The 18,657-nt window shown below is 38.5% G+C and overlaps 1 protein-coding gene across 1 annotated transcript in view; it reads left to right on the top strand.

Moving 5' to 3' along the window:
• Window positions 1–18,657, top strand: part of MYO10 (myosin X) — a 162,486-nt gene that overhangs the window by 134,771 nt on the left and 9,058 nt on the right. The window contains exons 23-34 of the mRNA XM_068670841.1: window positions 262–471; window positions 795–834; window positions 1,244–2,146; window positions 3,413–3,536; window positions 4,864–5,107; window positions 7,206–7,301; window positions 10,182–10,275; window positions 11,010–11,065; window positions 13,241–13,383; window positions 14,287–14,481; window positions 15,571–15,728; window positions 17,073–17,196. Coding sequence (XP_068526942.1) covers window positions 262–471; window positions 795–834; window positions 1,244–2,146; window positions 3,413–3,536; window positions 4,864–5,107; window positions 7,206–7,301; window positions 10,182–10,275; window positions 11,010–11,065; window positions 13,241–13,383; window positions 14,287–14,481; window positions 15,571–15,728; window positions 17,073–17,196 — 2,387 coding nt within the window. The remainder of the gene's footprint in view (window positions 1–261; window positions 472–794; window positions 835–1,243; window positions 2,147–3,412; window positions 3,537–4,863; window positions 5,108–7,205; window positions 7,302–10,181; window positions 10,276–11,009; window positions 11,066–13,240; window positions 13,384–14,286; window positions 14,482–15,570; window positions 15,729–17,072; window positions 17,197–18,657) is intronic.

The following is an 18,657-nucleotide window of genomic DNA, read 5'->3' as shown; positions in this document are numbered from 1 at the left end:
TTGATACTGTGTGTTTTCTTAATGAAAACACAGCTCTGTCATGGTAATAAGAGAATCTCTTTCCTCTCATGGGGAAGAGAATGTGAACAAGAATGGGGAAACCATCACAGAGCTAGACATAATAAATTGCTTCACTATTGTGGCTTATTATTGCATGTCACTATGGCAGGACCTCTCATGACTGTTCATTAGTCCCTTGTTTCCTTAGAAATGTGCTTTATTTTGTGACTCCCCCCCCCCTTTTTTTTTTCCTCTCTCCAGAAAGCGGTATAGAAAAGTTCTTTACTATGTGGTTGTGATACAGAAGAACTACAGAGCATTCTGTAGTAGGAAAAAGTTTCTTTGCCTGAAGAAAGCAGCCATAGTCCTTCAGAAGCAGCGGCGAGGCCAGCTTGCTAGACGTGTTTACAAGGAAAGACTAGAGGAGAAGCGGAGACAAGAGGAAGAAAGGAGAAAAGAGGAAGAAGAAAGGTGCAGTATGCTCTCTTGCATCACACCCTGTGCCATGTTAGATTTTGTTCTCTCTGTGCCACATTAGATTTTGCTTTGAAAAGCCTTTTTTGGGGTGGGAGGTAAATTCAAGTGATTTTGTAAGTCTTTGCTTCTTTGCCTAGAAGATGCACGTAGCTATCATGGTAGTTACATATTCACAAACGTATCCTCGGTGACCTTATTTTTGGCTCTCTCTTGCATCTGGCAGATGATTCGAAAATTGAGCTATTGCCCTAGCAAAGGCATTTGATGAGCTTATGTAGAGCTTGATTTGCTAACTTCTTTTCTTCCCCCACTTTTAGGGAAAGACAAAGGCAAGAAGCAGAGCGTCTTGCCCAGCAGGTAAATGATATTCCTAATGCCTTTAGCCATCCTGTTTATTTGAATATCTCAACCCAACCATTAAAAAAAATAAAAGGCATCTGTGGCATTTAAACTAAACTTATTACAGGATTTGGCAGATAAAGCTAAAGGAAACTTGATACAGTTGTTTGCATGGAAATTTCTTTCACCTCATGCTTCATTTAATTTTTGGCAAAGACTAGATTTTCTGCATGTACTTGAGCTTTTCAGTATCTCTGAGTAAATATAATCATGATTTAATTTCTCTTTTTCTTTCATTTTCTTTCTGATGTAGGGACAAAGGTCCTTCTAAATGAACAGCATGGTGGGAGTATAGTATTTTAGAACAACAGCAACAAAATCTAGTGTTGGGGGGGTACTATTTTATTTTATTTTATTTTGAACGCAGGCTGAAGAGGAGAGAAAGAAGCAGGAACTGGCTGCCATTCAGAAAGCCCAGAAGGAGGCAGAGCTGAAGAAAGAGGTGGAGAGGCAGAAAGAAAGCAGGCAGGTGGAAGAAATCTTGCGTCTGGAAAGAGAAATTGAAGACCTGCAGCGCGTGAAGAAGCAGCAGGAGCTGTCTTTGACAGAGGCTTCATTACAGAGGCTGCAGCAGCTCCGAGATGAGGAACTCAGGCGGCTCGAGGACGAAGCTTGTCGAGCAGCCCAGGAGTTCCTAGAATCTCTGAATTTTGCTGAGATAGACGAATGTGTCCGAAACATTGAGAGGTCACTCTCTGTGGGTGGTGGGTATCCTGCTGAGCTCACTGAACAGACTGGAAATGCCTGCAGTGAAAAGCCCAATTTTAACTTCAGCCAGCCATATCCCGAGGAGGAGGTAGATGAGGGCTTTGAAGCTGATGATGATGCATTTAAGGATTCACCCAATCCAAGTGAGCACGGCCATTCTGATCAAAGGACCAGTGGCATCAGAACAAGTGATGATTCCTCAGAAGAGGATCCGTATATGAATGATACTGTGGTGCCGACAATTCCTGCTGCTAGCAACACCATGCTTATACCTCCAGCCCATGACACAGTCAGTCTCCACAACTCTTCCAGTGGTGAGTCTACATACTGCATGCCAGAAAACGTATCCTGTAGACCCCCAGACTCTGTGGAACTTATTTCTCCCGATGGAGACTATGATTATGACCAAGATGATTACGAGGATGGTGCTATTACTTCTGGTAGCAGCGTGACCTTCTCTAATTCGCACAGTAGCCAGTGGTCACCGGACTACCGATGTTCAGTGGGGACATACAACAGCTCTGGAGCATACAGATTCAGTTCTGAAGGAGCTCAGTCTTCTGTAAGTATCGATCTTTGTGTTATCTAATAATTGATTTACGATTTCCGATATTTTTTCCATTGTACAGCTGTACATATGTCTGTATCGTATAGTTTGACTTATTTACACTGCATATGGACATAGTTTTCTGTTGCAATCTCAGTGCCACTGGGGTGAGCACATTAGAGTCAGAGGCAGCTCCAGCCACGATTGCAGTCCTAGGTTATGCAAGGATATGGTTCTGTCTGTTTTAATGCAGAACTGCGCACTATTTTGTGAGGAGCTCGGTGCACGGGCATGGATGCAATTCATAAGCAAAATACCTGTGTGCGTGCACATTTGGCATGGGGTAGTGTGGTGGGTAATTGATTTCAGAAAATACAGGTTCAGTTATGCATGCAAGTTGGAACAGTGTGAATAAACTGCTTGCAGAAATCCCCGATATGCCAGGTGTATTTGAAATTACTTTCAGAGTAAATTTCATATGATGGCAAATGGTAGAATTACTAAGGCAGATGCTGACATTGAAGAGTTCTTTTTCTGTGCTGTTTACTGAATTTACTGTAGCGTTTACTCTTCCAAAAAATATTTTTGGAAGAATATGATTTCATCCACCACTCACAGAATACTTCTGTGAAACTGTGTGACTGGGAAAGTGAAAAAGTATTACAGCAACAATAATGACTTATTTAGAAGGAAAATGTTAGCACTAAAATACCTATGGCAGTGGAGGTAATGAAAGCCAAAGAACGTGATCAGCATGGCCATTGGGATAAGCCAACAGTTCTTGCCCAAGAGGAAAATGCTTTTAACTGCCTATTTGTCTATCTACACTGAAGACTCCTTCCCGTTGCGTGGCTGTGGGTGGGTGTCAGATATGGAAAAGAAATTCTGATAACTGGGCATGGAGGAAAGCCATCACCACAGCTTGTGGAATAGGTTCTTTTTCAGAGCTTCTCTAAGCAGTTACCCACAACACTTTGGTGATGGAGGGGGATTGAAGACAACAGCATGTCCTCATCATGCTCTTGCAAAGGGACAACTTCCCTGAGCACCTACAAAGCAGTTCTGTAAATTTGTTACGTGAAATTAGGGCTACTGTGTAATCATATAGGACAAGCTGCAGCTTACTACTGTGTACTCCCCCTTGTGAGCTGGAAAAGAAGCACCAAGGAATCATGTCCTTTCAGTACATCATAAAACATTTTAGTTGAAGAATTCTAAAGCTATTCTCTCTAAACTCTTTCCTGAGAGATTATTCCACCTTCATTCCTTTTTCTTTCCTAGTTTGAAGACAGTGAAGAAGATTTTGATTCCAGGTTTGATACAGATGATGAACTTTCCTACCGAAGGGATTCAGTCTACAGCTGTGTCAGCCTGCCCTACTTTCACAGCTTTCTGTACATGAAAGGTACTGCATGAATCAGATATTGCTAAATGTACAAGCTAAACAGAAATGTTTACTAAACCTTGCGCTCCAGTTCTTGTGGGGTTAAGCTATTTTCAAATATTCAAAGATTGATGCAAAAGTTTGGAGAGAGCTGCTCTCAATTTAAGTTACTTGCAGTGGTTTACATCTGGCAGTGTTTTTCCCCTCTGCAAAGAAACATTAAAAATTTTAGGCTGCCTCTGTTTCATTTTACATATTTGCCAGCTCATAACAATGGAATATCCAATATAGGCATAACAAAATAATTCGCAAAGTCCAATTGTACCAAATTTTGAAGAAAGCCAATTCCTTCTCCCAAAACCTTATAACAGACAGCATTCTACATTGCAGACCAGTTTTACTGACCTCAGTCAACTTTCATTTGGGATCTAATAGACTGAAAGGAAGGGTATGCATAGCAAAGGGGCATGAGAGACTGAAAGAATATACACAGCAATTCTCTGGTTAAGATTCTTGGGTTTACCTTCTAATGATTGACACTAAATTATAATCTAGAATTCTTCTATCATAACAATCACTATAAATGTCTCGCAATAAGAATAGGGATGAACAGGCACATGAGTACATTTGCATGAAAAATAATGTATGCAGTCACCATTAGCATGGATTTTTACCCTCTGACATAGTTAGCAAGAAGAAATGATAGAAGATTGGTTTGGTTGAGGTTTTAGTACCTACATAACAACAGTTCAAGCTGTATTGTCTACCATAGCAAAACTCTTGTGAAGTTTACACAGTATAGCTACGCTTTGGTATGACTGAACTCACACTGGTATGCACATAAAGCACACTTTAAGTATGCTTTTTCAAGCTTTTATAGTTTTGAGATGAACATTGCTACCTCCTCATAGCCAAAAGTATTGAAGAAAACTGGAGAGAGGAAAGGGTTTAACGCTTATTAAACTTCCTTAGGTTATCATCAAAATGCACTGAAAACAGTGTTGGAGATCTGTTTCTCACATACAATAAGACCTCAAAATAATTCATTTTAAATAATTTTTGTATATGTGTATAGCAAATATATAGTATGTGTTTACATATATTGGTTTTGTTTACATTTATTTATTTATTATAATTTATAGTTCCAGGGTTTTAGGTTGCCAACTGTATGGTGGCCTTAAGGATATGTAAAAATGAGGTCTTTGGTTTCATGGCTTACAGCAGAGACTCAGCTGAACTGCACATTGTTGGTCAGCATCTTCCAGCATTGGTTTGGTCACAGCTTCTGATTTATAATATAATGGTGTGTCTTGACTACCTATAAGCCTACATCTGTCTCTTTTGCCAGGTGGCTTAATAAACACATGGAAGCGACGCTGGTGTGTCCTGAAAGATGAGACCTTCCTGTGGTTTCGTTCCAAGCAGGAAGCGCTTAAGCAGGGATGGCTTCATAAAAAGGGGGGTGGATCATCCACGCTTTCCAGAAGGAACTGGAAGAAACGATGGTTTGTTCTCAGGCAGTCCAGGTTGATGTACTTTGAAAATGACAGTGAAGAAAAGCTGAAGGGTTCCATTGATGTCCGAACGGCCAAGTAGGTTTACGTGTGTTCATATGCTAGCTGTAGTTCCTCCTAAATACTTCTTGGGACTTATTCTGGGAAAATACTGAGTGCTCTGCCCTCAACTTGTACAAATGCAAGCACGAGCGTGTGTTTGATGATCTTGAAAGCAAGTATTGTCCTCGCTTGGCTCTCTCTTAAGTCTGATCCAGAGCAAAGCTAGAGCCAAATACTTCAGAAAGCTGCTGCTATGATGAACCCATCTATGCTTTCTCCCAGACTGGAGGCCCTACTTAGTCTGTAATGATTCCCAAGGAAATTCAGGGCATGTTGCCAAGTCTGTTGCCGCAGGCAAACACAGAATGGAGAGGGTGGAATTAATAGGTGATGAATATAATTAAGTTAGCATGGGTCAAAACTGTATCCTTGGTGTACATTTATGTTTGTTTTTACGTGTTTGAAATAATTATGGTAGTTCCACAAAAAAAAAAAAAAGTCTTAAAATGGATATATTCATTTAAAAACTCTACAATTACTAAACCCAACTTAACAATTTGTCTTGCTAACACAAGTTCCTTATGCCTTAAATTTCTGTGTTTTATAAAGCATGCATCAAAAAAAGTTTTCTAAGGGATAGCATTTTTCATTCTAAACAGTCAACATGTTTTATGAGCATAGATTAGGTAATATAAAAATTACAGTTTACTAATATTGGTAGTCTTATTTCTGTGTAAACGTACCTAAGCTTTACTCCAAGGTAGAGAAAAACAGCTGTAACACTTGATTTCACTGAGAATCTTGTAAACTGCAATTGTCCGTTTTGTTTTGTTCATTTAACAGAGTACTTGAACTAAACTAAAAGCTTAGTTTAAGCTTTTCTTTGGAAGCCTTGGTTGAGCTTTGGATTCAGACAGGACAAAGCAAATAGTTTTGTTGAGCATCCTGACATGCCCTTGTAAAACCAATGGGCTGCTGGCTGTTAAATAAAACTCCATATACTAAATTTCCTATCACGATTTTTGTGTTGAAACTGAATTCAACTCTGTCTTGTGTGCCATAGCATTTATTTAGTCCTTTTTCTAATACATTTAAACCTTCTTTTTGTTGTCACTATGTTGTTTCATTGACTGATCCCTGAAGAAGTTCTTTGCTGAACATACCTTTAAAATTGTCAGGTAAAGGTTGCTGAACCTAACCTGAACTGTAGGTCGAATCTTCCTTCCTCCCAGTAACATTGTCCAAATGAAAGAAAACAATACAGAATGATAGCATTATGTTTTTACAGAAGATAAACAAATTGTCAAGGCTGATAAGGAGAGACCACATGTTGTGTGTAGGAGAGAGATTTATGAGAACTGTAGAGCTGATAAGGAAGCATAGATCATTAAGAAAGAAATAATAAGCTTCAGACAAATACAGTAAAACAGTGAAAAGGAAATAAAGTTGATTTATTTCTTAAGCTTCAGGAATGTCTTGATCTTCCACCAAAAACTTCCAAAAGTTAATACATTATTTCAGTTACCCCTTAAAAATCTTGTGCTTTGTGGTCCATGATTTTTTAGTGTATCGATACTTAGGTATCCAAACTGCAAATTAGAAAGATGTAATTTTTCAGAAGATGAGCGATCAGCTTTTTTGGGAAGTTATGTTTTTTTAATCATCTTTATACTGACTTACAGCTACACAGAATCACTAATAAAGGTTTGGTTTTGTTTTATTTTTATTCTTCAAGGGCTTTCCTTTTACCACTTCAAAATCTATTGGTACACAATCAGTTCAGAAATGTTTCCATTTCTAAATTCAGTTGTCCTTGCCTCTCTCAGGGTTTGATAATGCTTTTCCTTTAGTTCGTGTTAAAACATTTGAGTAGTCAACTTTGTATAGTGACATTCATAAAGTAGCATGGATGTACTGTAGATGTACTGTACATGGATGTACTGTTTCTAGGTAGAAAACATGGCAACTATCATTTGGTGTATTAGTACTGTCTGAGATAAAACACTAGTCAGGTTCAACAATGCTGATTGCTGTTACTCTGAATGTCAGTAGTTTGTGATTCTCTCAGGAAAATAGCCATTTTCAAAATATAGTGACAATCTAATGCTCAGTCTTGGCATTTTCTTCTTTTCAGAGAGATTGTTGATAATACAGGCAAAGAAAACGGTATTGATCTAATAATGGGTGATAGGACCTACCACTTGATCGCTGAATCTCCTGAGGATGCAAGGTATGAAAATCATCAGGCTTTTTTTTTTTTTCTTTTTAACCTCCCTGCCATTCTGACTTGTGTATATCATTTATTTATTTACCCACTATCACCAAATAGTCAGGCTGTGTTAAACATGTTGCATTTAGCACTTTTTCCGAAGGCCTGCCGATGTAATTGGCTCTTGATGCTTTTCTTTTGCATTACCCTGCTGCATTTAGCTGCGCAGAATAGATCAGTAAGATCCCTCCTACCTGTTGAATATAAAGTACTGTTTAGGGTTGGGATCTTTTTGCCTAAGCAGAGCCTAATTCTTTTCAAGTTGCAGTGGGATCATTGGATTTTAGAGTGAATGTGTGTTCATGAACAAGAGGAGCATGCAACAGTGTTGGCCCTACTACTGATTTAAAATAAGGTCTTAACATTTGTTGCTGAAGGATCCGTATCAGGCTGTAGGAGCATGCTGGTATGTGAACAGCAAGCTTAACTTGTCAGATCAGGTGTAGTGTATCTTTAAAAATAATAATAATAATAAATAATAAAATAAACCCCACACTACCGTTTGTGTGAGATAATAATATGCTTGCCTCTAAAAATCAAGCATTTAAATAAAGCAAACTTAGTAATCAAATACTACTACCCATTGCATTGCTGCCCCAAGGCCAGAGCGCAAGATGCTTATGTCAACATTACTTGAGCTAGCCTTGCTCTGAAGCCTTGAAAGTTGCTTTGTTTTTTGTCTGTTTGTTTGTTTGTTTTGAATTTATAATACTTTCCTGTATCACATGACCCTGAATATAAATTCAGCAATGCTTACAATGCAGTCATTGATTCATTTTTAGGCATCCTTAAAACTACACTTATGTATAAATTTTTCAGCAATCATTGTTAAGATTCTTGTTTGATGTAATTTTTAAAATGAAGGCTTAGCTAAAGCCTTTTCTATTAGACTTGTGTACATGCCCTGATAAAGGTTCCACAGGGATCAATAATGAATTGCCAGCATAAAAATTTGTCTGTTGCCATGCATCTTTTTTAATTTTTTTCTTTAACGTAGAAGAGGAGGCACTACACAGCGTTGTTGTATATAGTATACATAACATACCCTCCAGCTTATTTTTTTTTCCAATATGTTTCAAGTTTTCTTTTTTCACATTCATCTTAGAAAACCTTAATGAGGGACATGTGTAAGGATTTCTGGATGGGCTTAAGTCAAAGCCTTGTTAATGTTTGGCATTGCTAAAAGAGAAGTACAAAATCATTGTACTATGTTGGTTCTGGCTATTGAAAAATTATTTTTCACATGAGCTAGACGATCAACTGAGGTTGCTTTTTGTTCAAATGAAGGGGAGGGTGGGGAAAGAAACCTGAGTGTCCCCCCTCCCAAAAAAAAAAAAAACAAAAAACTATTTTTGCTCATGGAAGTGTATTTGAGGACTCAGCTGAAAACCAAGGGACGTCCCAAGAGGGAGAAAACAAAAGGAGAGTAAAATCTGCCCTTGTCATTTTTGCAGAGTGAATGATGGATTTCTTTTTCATTGTTTACACCAAGATTGCACGGTGAAATTAGGAAACTTTTGAATTGTTCTTTAGTCCAATAACAAATTATTACTAACTGTGCATACAGTGCTATGAAGTCTTTTTTTTGTCTTTAAATAAAAGGTTAACATTTAAATACATTTGCAATTCCTAAGCCTCCAAAAAAAGCAGAATTTGTGGGAATCTTCAGGTAGGTAAGTTTTAGGTTTCTTCAGATGATGGTTCATTCTCTCTGGGCAACCCTCATTTCAGGGGGTTTCAGTGACCAGTTATGGAGACAGCACTCCAGTTTCATAGACATAAATACTTTGAATGTAATTGTAGAAAAAATAGCTTTAAATTGAAAGCCATTAATCCTGCATTTGTTTTGTCAACCTGGTGGTGACTGAGAACCCTCTGTAGAGAAGTGAGGACTCAGTTTTAAAGGCTGGGTTTTTGAGCCCTTTGAAAACTCAGCCCCAGGTAGTTTTCATTAGAATGGCAAATTCGTATCTCAAAGAATGGCATTCAGGAACTTGCCGAACAGGCCAAGCTCTGCCCTCAAATTTCTTTCAGAGGAATTGCTTAGAGTAGTTGAGCTTTATCATATACAAATGCCAGGAGGGTAGAGATTTCCCAGAAGCAGAAGGTGTGGTTGGAATTAAATCCTTTTGCAATTGCTGCTCAGCACTGGGGCAGGAGTACTGGAAACCTCTCTGCCAGTTTCCCTACTGTGGAAGTACAAGGCCAATGGAGTGGTGTGAATTGGCTCTGGTTCAACATCCCTAGTCCGTCCAGCAGCTGGATTTTCCAGTGCTCCACAGGGAACAAAAAATGTAGAGGTAGTTGCTTGAGGGTTTTATTCTTTTCCCCCCTCTCAATTGTGTTTCTACAAAGGACTTATGTCCTCTCAGCCTTTGGAGAAGTATCATTGTAAGAAACTATTACTGGTCATGTTATCAGTGTAGCAAAATTTATTATCTGAAGGTTGGATTTCCCAATAAAGGCTTTGTACATAGATAGTAACCTATTTTTTTTTTCCAGATGAAATGTGTGGAATGTGTTACAAATACTTTCTAAACACTCAGATGTTTCAGTGTGCTTATTGCCAGTTTTTTTTAGAGGTGCCACTTTTTATACATGGTATTTGTCTTCAGGAAGAAGGGTATGACATGAACTTGGATGGGAGACCTGGAGGGGCTTGTTTGTATCCTGTATTACTTGAACTGACATAAAGCTTTGCTGCATTTATGCATGTTGACAAAAGGAATCTTAAGCAATTTCAAAAACCAGCAGAACCTGCTAGATCTCTGCAGAACAAAGGTGACAAAAGGCTTGTGCACAAGCAACATTTCACTTACACTGCTGCCTTTCTCTCCACAGCCAGTGGTTTAGTGTTCTGAGTCAAGTCCATGCGTCCACAGAGCAAGAGATCCGAGAGATGCATGATGAGCAGGCAAATCCACAAAATGCTGTGGTAAGTCAAAATCTGAAGAACTTTTCAAAGCAAAGATTTTTAGAAAAAAAGGGACACTATGGTGGCTGCAGCTTCTGACAGTGATAGCTGTGACACTGGCTAGAGGCTCCAGGTCCTAGGCCCTGTACCTGTACAAGAGTGGCTTCTGTACAAGGCTGGCTTCTCTCCCCATCCCCATCATTTGCCTCAGTGAAAAGCGAGCACTGTTGTGTTTTTTTCTTTGTTTGGTCCAGTTCCCTGCCACGCCACAGTGTACATCTGAGTTCGAAGCTTTGCAATGATACAGTTAATGAGTAAATTAAAAGCACAAGTAGAAAATTTGAGATTTCCCTTGTCCTGCATTTGTCATTCTTTACAGCTTTCACTGGGATTAACGTGATAAATTTGGAACCTACAATCAGGCAAAGGGAAACACAAACTTCAAATGTTTGCCCTCAGAGAATGCCATTTATAGTGGGATGGCACTTTTAGGACAAAACTTAAACAGGTTTGGGAGCATAGAAAAATTATAGCAGCTTCTGAGCTGTCTCCAACTTAACTAGAGATAAACTTTTACTGAATATGTTTATCTGAGTCTCTTAGTTTTTCCTGGTTAGGAGAAACCACTGCCCAAATCTGCAGTTCATTTTGCTTGATCAAAGCTGCAGCTTCTATCACCTGTCTCTGAGTAAAGCACTGTGAGTAATGTAATAGTAAATATCTTCCTCCTTTTCTGCTTGGACATTTGTTTATAGGGTACACTCGATGTAGGACTAATTGATTCTGTCTGTGCTGCTGACAATCCAGATAGGTAAGTCAGAACCATGACTGGTGACTTTCTTCTTCTCATTTCTCTAGTCAAAATCAGATGCTTTTTATTTTAGTCCCTATATTCTGCTGGCCAGCCAGGCATTATTTTTGTCTCCCTTTTCATAATATCAAACGCCACATTGAAAGAGGGAAGGTAAGTAGAGTGATGTTTTATGTGAGGACTTCACTAACTTCCCTGACATTGCTCCGTATGTGAACCATTCAGCTGTTTTACTAGTATGGTGATCCAAAAGCAGAAGATTAAATGTTTCTTTCACTTACACAAGTAATACTCCTGAAAAAGAGAAGCCTATTTTTGAGTCCCTTAGCAATATGGTAGAGAGAAAAAATCTTCTTAATATTTTGCCATTCATCTTCTCTTGCAAGAATGTTGTGTTCTAGATGGATGATACTTATTTCCTAAAATAAAAATATCTTTTATAACAAACAAAATAATGCAGCATTTTAAAAATAAACAGAAAACAGTCAGGGTATTCTTAGCTCTTGAACTAGCAACAGCGTACTAAGGGATAAAAAATTATCTGAGTTCAGACTATGGCTCTGGCTTTGAGGTATTATTCATACTGGAACAGTTCATTACAGGCTCCTCGTTGCAAATGTGTGAAACATCTGGGTTTAAGTTACTGGTTTCTCCTTGGCCTACCACAATCCTGATACTGCAAGTAGCTGTGATTGTAAGCTCAGGTTTTCTAAATAATGCAAGAAAGTCCAAAGCTTTCAAAATGTTAGAGAGGCATTTCTCCTGTAAGCATTTTTTTCACACAGATTTCTTTCTTGTATTTTTTTTTTTTTTTTTTTTTTTTAGTTCTCTGAGTCTAGGAATGCAAATCAGGGATGGAAGGGTTTAAAGTTAGGAAATTAATTTGACCCATGTAGGTGATAGAATAATTTTATCTTTACACATATGAGACCACTATTGCAAGCTTAAAAGAGAGGAGCTAAGCAGAGAGCCCCTTAAATTTGTTTTCAGATGGAATCCCAAGAATGGAGTTCCTGCTGTTTCCCTAAACTGGGGAGAAGGGGAGCCTGTAAAGTTGGCTACTGTTGGTCAGAACCTCTTGTTTGATAGCTTGCTCTACTGTAGTTTATACCTTAGCTCTGTTCTTTTCATGTTACTTGATTTACTGTAACCTCCCTTCACCAAGTATTACAGATTTATCTCCTAATCATTTTTATTACTTTTTCTTTATGCTGACCTCTATCAAGCTTTAAACAACACATACACACATTGGACATATTGGGTCATATTTGGGTGAACCATTGCCATAAACAATTTTAATTGGTTCTAAATTCTACCCAGTTACCTTCTTGCTAGAACCATATAACGAAAGCCTATGCCCTTCTTATGCATGGGGTAGCCCAGACTGCATCATTCCTTTTTTCTACACCTGATACAGGTCTTAGCAAGTGGGTGGACATGGTCCTGGGCAACCTCCTCTAGGTGTCCCTGCTTGAGAAGCAGGGCTGGACCAGATGGCCTACAGAGGTCCCTTCCAACCTCAACCAGTCTGTGATTCTGTGTTACAGGATGAAAAGAATTAATGGTAAAGGCTTGAAACAAGTGTTTATAGGCTGAAAAACCTACGCCTCTAATCCAGAGAGCCATCAGAACAGTTCACTCAGGCTAGTTCTTTATGCTTCAGTGAATCCTGGTGTAGGATTGGATAAAAGCCAGAGTGTCATTATAAATAGATTGTACTGTCTGCAAATTGGGATGCACTGCATTAAAAATAAAAGAATGTGTTCACGTGCTGCTTCACTGCAGACCATTGTAAATTGTTGATTTTAGCTAATGTAACTACTGAAGCAGACAGTCTAAATAGATCCAACCCTGAAATAAAGTTGTGATTAAGATTGAAAGCTGATTAAAGATTTGATTTTTTTCTCACGATAGATTTATTTTGAGAATAGGACAAGTTGCAATTTAAATTGAACCCTTCTACTATTCAGAGCCTGACCATTTCAGTGTGAATCCAACACAGTCGTGTCTTTTAAAATGCCTAATATTTTTTAGATCTAGTGGTGTTGAAATAAATGCTGTAGAGGTGGACAATATTTATCTGAATACAAAAATGCAAACAATGGATGGTGTTTATGGTGAATGACTTAAGCAGCATGTTGACTGCAAAGGCTTTTTCGATCTTTATTTTCATAGACCCAATTCCTTTGTGATCATCACTGCTAATCGTGTTCTTCACTGTAATGCTGACACTCCTGAAGAGATGCATCACTGGATAACCCTGCTTCAGAGGTCAAAGGGGGACACTAGAGTGGAAGGACAAGAATTCATTGTGAGGGGTAAGAAACAAGTTGAATAAAGTAAACAATATCCATTAACCTCAAAAGAGATGGTACCTCAATACAATCTGTGTAATATGCTAGCATAGTATGGCAGTGTTGGAGCCTCATCTTTGTACAGTATAACTAACTCACAAATGAAAACAGCTGAAATTATCTCACTCTCATAGATTCATTATGGTGAGGAAAGCCCTCCAAGATCATTTGGCCCAACCAGCCCCCTACTACCAACGTCACCCACTAAACCACATCCCCAAGTGGCAGGTCCAACCTTTCCTTGAACACCCCCACGGACAGTGACTCTACCACCTCCCTGGGCAACCCATTCCAATGCCTGACTACTCTTTCTGAGAAGAAATTTCTCCTAATTTTTGCCAAACATCAGGTATTTATAAACAGAAAGGAATGAAAATCTAAAATTTAAAATCTCAGCCCATTTAATGAAATACCATATTTTTTCATAGACAGCCTGAACCCTGGATAATCCCTGCTGCTTTATAAGTGCCCGTACTTGAAAATAAGTTCTGTTACAACCTGCAGTGCAAACTAACATGCAGTAAATGAGAAGAAAGGGGTACTGGTTAGAGATTATGGGGAGGGAGCAGAGGCAGATAACTCCAGGGTTAGAAGACACTAATACGGACAAAAGCAACTTTGTAAGTTGACAAAAGAATTTCTCTATGTAAACACCAAAGTTGAAAAATTTTCATATACATTTTATATGGTATTTTCATCATTTCATTGCTTGAAAATTTTACTCAAAGTTGTTTAATATGCGAGCTAAATAATTTACATTGTGTTTTTGTTGTTAGAAGTATGCAACTAACTTGTAGCAACTTAATTTTGTCCAACTGTTAAAAATAAATAAATAAATAAATGTGATTTAAATTGTGTCTTTAATAGGATGGCTACATAAGGAAGTAAAAAACAACCCAAAGATGTCTTCATTAAAACTCAAGAAGCGTTGGTTTGTTTTGACACACAATTCTTTGGACTATTACAAGAGTTCTGAGAAAAATGCTTTGAAATTGGGTACACTGGTCCTAAACAGCCTCTGTTCAGTGGTCCCTCCTGATGAAAAAATCTTCAAAGAGACAGGTAATTGTCTGCTCAGGGTTCAAGTCTCCTTTCAGTTACCTTCTGGCCTACCTACCTAGTAATGCAACAAACACTGCATAAGAATATTTTAAATAGATTGTTAGAGTTGCTGTTTGATAACCAAATCAGGTCCCTAAGTCACTGAGGTGTTTTACATGGACTTACTGGGCAGAAGACAGGTAATTATGTACACAACAGTAAAAATTGTTCTCACCAGCATTCAAATTACTGACCAACACTGCTGCTAAATTAGCTTGAACACGTATGCTTTCACGTTAAAGACACATGGGTAGCAATTGTGAGGGCAAACATTCGTGGAGCAAGTATAAGGAGATCTAGAGTAAAAGTCCTCAGTGCTAACCTACATACTACGTCTGAGTCAGCTCCAGAGCACATTTCCATGCTGGTTTTCAGCTCAGACATGGCTGTTTGCAAATGAGAAGCGTTCACAGCCCTATGTAATCTCACTGGGGTCACTGACACTTCAAAGAGGCTTTTGCTAGTGAGAGATTAAATAGATTTTATTTAATTGAATCTGCTTCATAAAAAGCCTATACAATGATGCAGAGAGTGAATTTGAATTGAAATGCTCTTCTGTCATCTTTGCCACTTCATTTGTGTGAAATTAATGACTGTTTTAAAAAAGCAGTAGCAGCTCGTGCTTTATACCTGTTAGCATGTGTGCCATAGATGATGAAAGACTCATATACAAAACAAGACTTAGATTTTTCTTCTACAGACAGGACTGGAGAAGCAGGGCCTGCAAGCCATCTATCACTCTCAGTATTCCACAATGATGTTCTGTGATCACTTGTACTAAGATTACTGGGTGAAATGGAAGGCAGCATGGTGGTGGTTGCGTTCTAAGATTATTCTTATGCTTTTTTAATCGAGAGAAACTCCTTTAAAACCATACTGTCCAGACTATGTTACTGAATTGCCAGTACAACTTCTTAGTCCCTGAAAAACTGCCAGCCCAATCCAGAATTCAGCACTCAGGGTCTCATGGGACTATCTGTTTTCAGAGAGAAGTTGTGGTATATTTATAGACGCTGCTTCCATGGTTAACAATTTTTATTGTTGTGGTAGGCTATTGGAATGTAACTGTGTATGGACGCAAACATTGCTACCGTCTCTATACAAAATTGCTTAATGAAGCGACCCGCTGGTCAAGTGCCATCCAGAATGTGATTGACACAAAAGCACCCATTGATACCCCAACTCAGCAGCTTATTCAGGATATTAAGGTAGGAACAAACAGGTGGGACTGGGAAAGAAGAGTTGTTTAAATAAATATTTGAAATCGGTCTTTTCTTTTTTTTTTTTTTATGTTGCCTTTGCAGTATGTAGTAATAAAGCAGAAAACATGAATTTTAGTCATGCAGTGACATGGACTGAAATTGTGGAATCTCATGTATTCACTCACCTGCTAAAGGAATTTTTATTTAAACAGTATAAGAACAAAGTATGAAATGCAAATTGAGGGGAAAGAGGAAAAATTTTTTCATTAAAACAGTAATAAGCTGTACTGTTTTGGGCAACTTAACAGACGTTGCTGTATCAGGCAGTAGAGCTGTAGTGTGTGAGTTCATGAGTTAGCAGACCTGTCTGGCTATGTCCACAGTGAGCAGCGTGCCAGGATGTGGATTAGACAGCTCCTATGACTTTTATTTTTATTTTTTTAATTCTCCCCTCACCCCCAATGTCTTTCATTTCTTGTTTTATGATAGCATTGGTTAATCATGTCTCTGCATGGCAAGAAACATACTCTATGAATGTTTACTGCTTTATGATCCTGCTGAGGACATTGCATGCATGCCCAAAGAAGGTCTAGAGATTTTTGTTGATCTGCTTTCAGGAGAGGGGATAATGCTTTTTTTTTTTTTTTTAGTATCTTCTAAGAATCAAGGGGGAGAACTACCAACCTTTTTTCTTAGTGGAAGCCTCTGTCATGGAGAAAAATTATCAGGTCCTAAGTTCTAAATTTCAAAACTCCAAAGGCTGTTGAGAGCCTTTCTTCAGAGCAGTAGAAATATGTGGAAGTTCAGGATTGACAGAAGACAATAATCACACATTTGTCAGACATGAGCTAAGAAAGAACAGTATTTAGACATCAGAGTGGGTGCATCAGGTTTACAGCAGCTATTTTTCTGGACTGTTTTGCTGATGATAGTTCCAGCAGATTACAACCGAAAAGGCCAATTAGGTATGCTGGAAAAATCATTCTAAACTTAACAATATCTTGATATAATTTCCGCCATGAAATGCTGGAATAAAATAATTGTACAATGAAAACACACTTCCAAAAAACTTTATGAAACTTCATTTGTGTCTCCTGCAGCACTGCTATGGTTAGTTTTTTTACTGCATAGATAAAGAAAGCTTATCCAACTACTGAGGTTAGCAGGCACTAAGCATTCATAGCCTGCAGAAAGCCATGACAGCCACAGTACCTGCCAGTGGATTTAGCACCAGATAGTATCAGTAACACTGATGACTGACCTTTTCATAGCCAACCTAAAGTCAGTCACAAAGCATTGCATCACTGTTAGTGCTGAACCCCAAATCCTGCTTTTTTCTTACCCCAATAGGAAAACTGCCTGAATGCTGACGTGGTTGAGCAGATCTATAAGAGAAACCCTATTCTCCGTTACACTCATCATCCGTTGCACTCGCCATTATTGCCGCTGCCATATGGGGACATCAATCTAAACTGTAAGTTTTTCAGCCATAGAAACACTTTTCTGTATGAAAAACTAAACTCTGGGATGGGAGTTTTCAGTCCATGGGTGTAGTGGAAAAATTATTTTTGTAATGCAAATAAAGAAGTTTCCCTGTTCTCTTGCAAAAGGTAGAGAACAGCAGTTTACCTAGCATAGAACCACGTGTTTGTGGTGCTCCTACAGGAGTGTTACAGGAAGGAAAATTGCTATTGCTGCTTTAAGACAAATTTGTTACCCTCACCAACCCAGCTAAGACGACAAAGTTTGAAAAGCCTGGCACTGAAATCAGGAAAAAAAGCCAATTCATTCAGTCTCCTTGAATCACACACTCCTTCTCAAATTATTGCTTTTTCATACCCCATGAGGGGAGCTGCAGCTGCACAACTTCAATTCACAAGTGTAAGGTTCATCAGTTGTGGTGAACAAGTTGTGGTGAAGTATTACTTACATGAAACAAGTTGTGAGTGGCATGCTTTGAAAAAGTAATGGTTCATTTATGCCTGAAGCAGGTGTAATCATGTCTTTTAACAATATTTGTTCAATCACTAACTCAGAAGTCTGTTTTAAATGAAGAGTTCACAGTTATTGATGGTTATGAATATGATGCCTGTAAATGGATTTGCTTATGTTATTTTGCAACTGCGTAGTAAACAAGATTTGTCTCAGATCAGAAGTTTCATCTCTGGGAGGAGGGTGGAAGGTGACAGTTGATCAAAAGCTAAGGTATTTCTGATAATGCTTCCTGATAAATCACATGATATCCTGCTGCATGGATGAAAATGAAAAATAAAATCCTAGGGAAACCTCTCCTTTCTCTTTTTCTTCCTCCTCCTGTCCATTGGCAAGCCACAATTCTGATCTTGAGCTGGTCACTTTAGCTGGTTGTCCCATGCACAAAACGCAGCATGATTGCTTTCTAATCCCTATAGACAGAAAAGGCTAGCTCTCTCTGAGGTAGAAGTCTTTCCAAAATCTTCCCATATTAAATGGCTCTCTACAGATGGGCTGATGTTCGGTTATTGCCATGACTTGCAGCTGAGTTCTAGTTACTTTCTCTAATAGTATAATGTTAGGTTAGAAATTTAGTATTTGTAATATATGCCTGTACTACTTCCTGCTTTGATGGCCTAGCTGATTCAGACACCGGAGCAATCTCTCATTCCTTCAACCCAAGCACCATGGTGCTTTTAAGAATATTGTGCAAGTTCTTAGCCCATGCTGAAAAACTTGTATTGTGAAAATCAATCAAATCACCTTCTTTTCCAGCACTTCAAAAGAAAGTTGCAGTTTCATGGCAGAGATTTTGTTTTATTCATATTGTTTGAGTTTAATTGAACTTCTACTGCTGTAGACAAAAGCGATGTCATGAACTTGTCACTTTCCTTAATCCAGTCATGCTTTACCTTGCTTAAAATCTGACTAGCTTTCCACTTTCTTGTGACAGTGACAAAGT

Source organism: Anas acuta, chromosome 2, assembly GCF_963932015.1.
Source record: "Anas acuta chromosome 2, bAnaAcu1.1, whole genome shotgun sequence".
In the NCBI taxonomy this organism is placed as follows: Eukaryota; Metazoa; Chordata; class Aves; order Anseriformes; family Anatidae; genus Anas; species Anas acuta.
The sequence above is the reverse complement of the archived record's forward strand: the minus strand, read 5'-3'. Positions and strand labels throughout refer to the sequence as shown.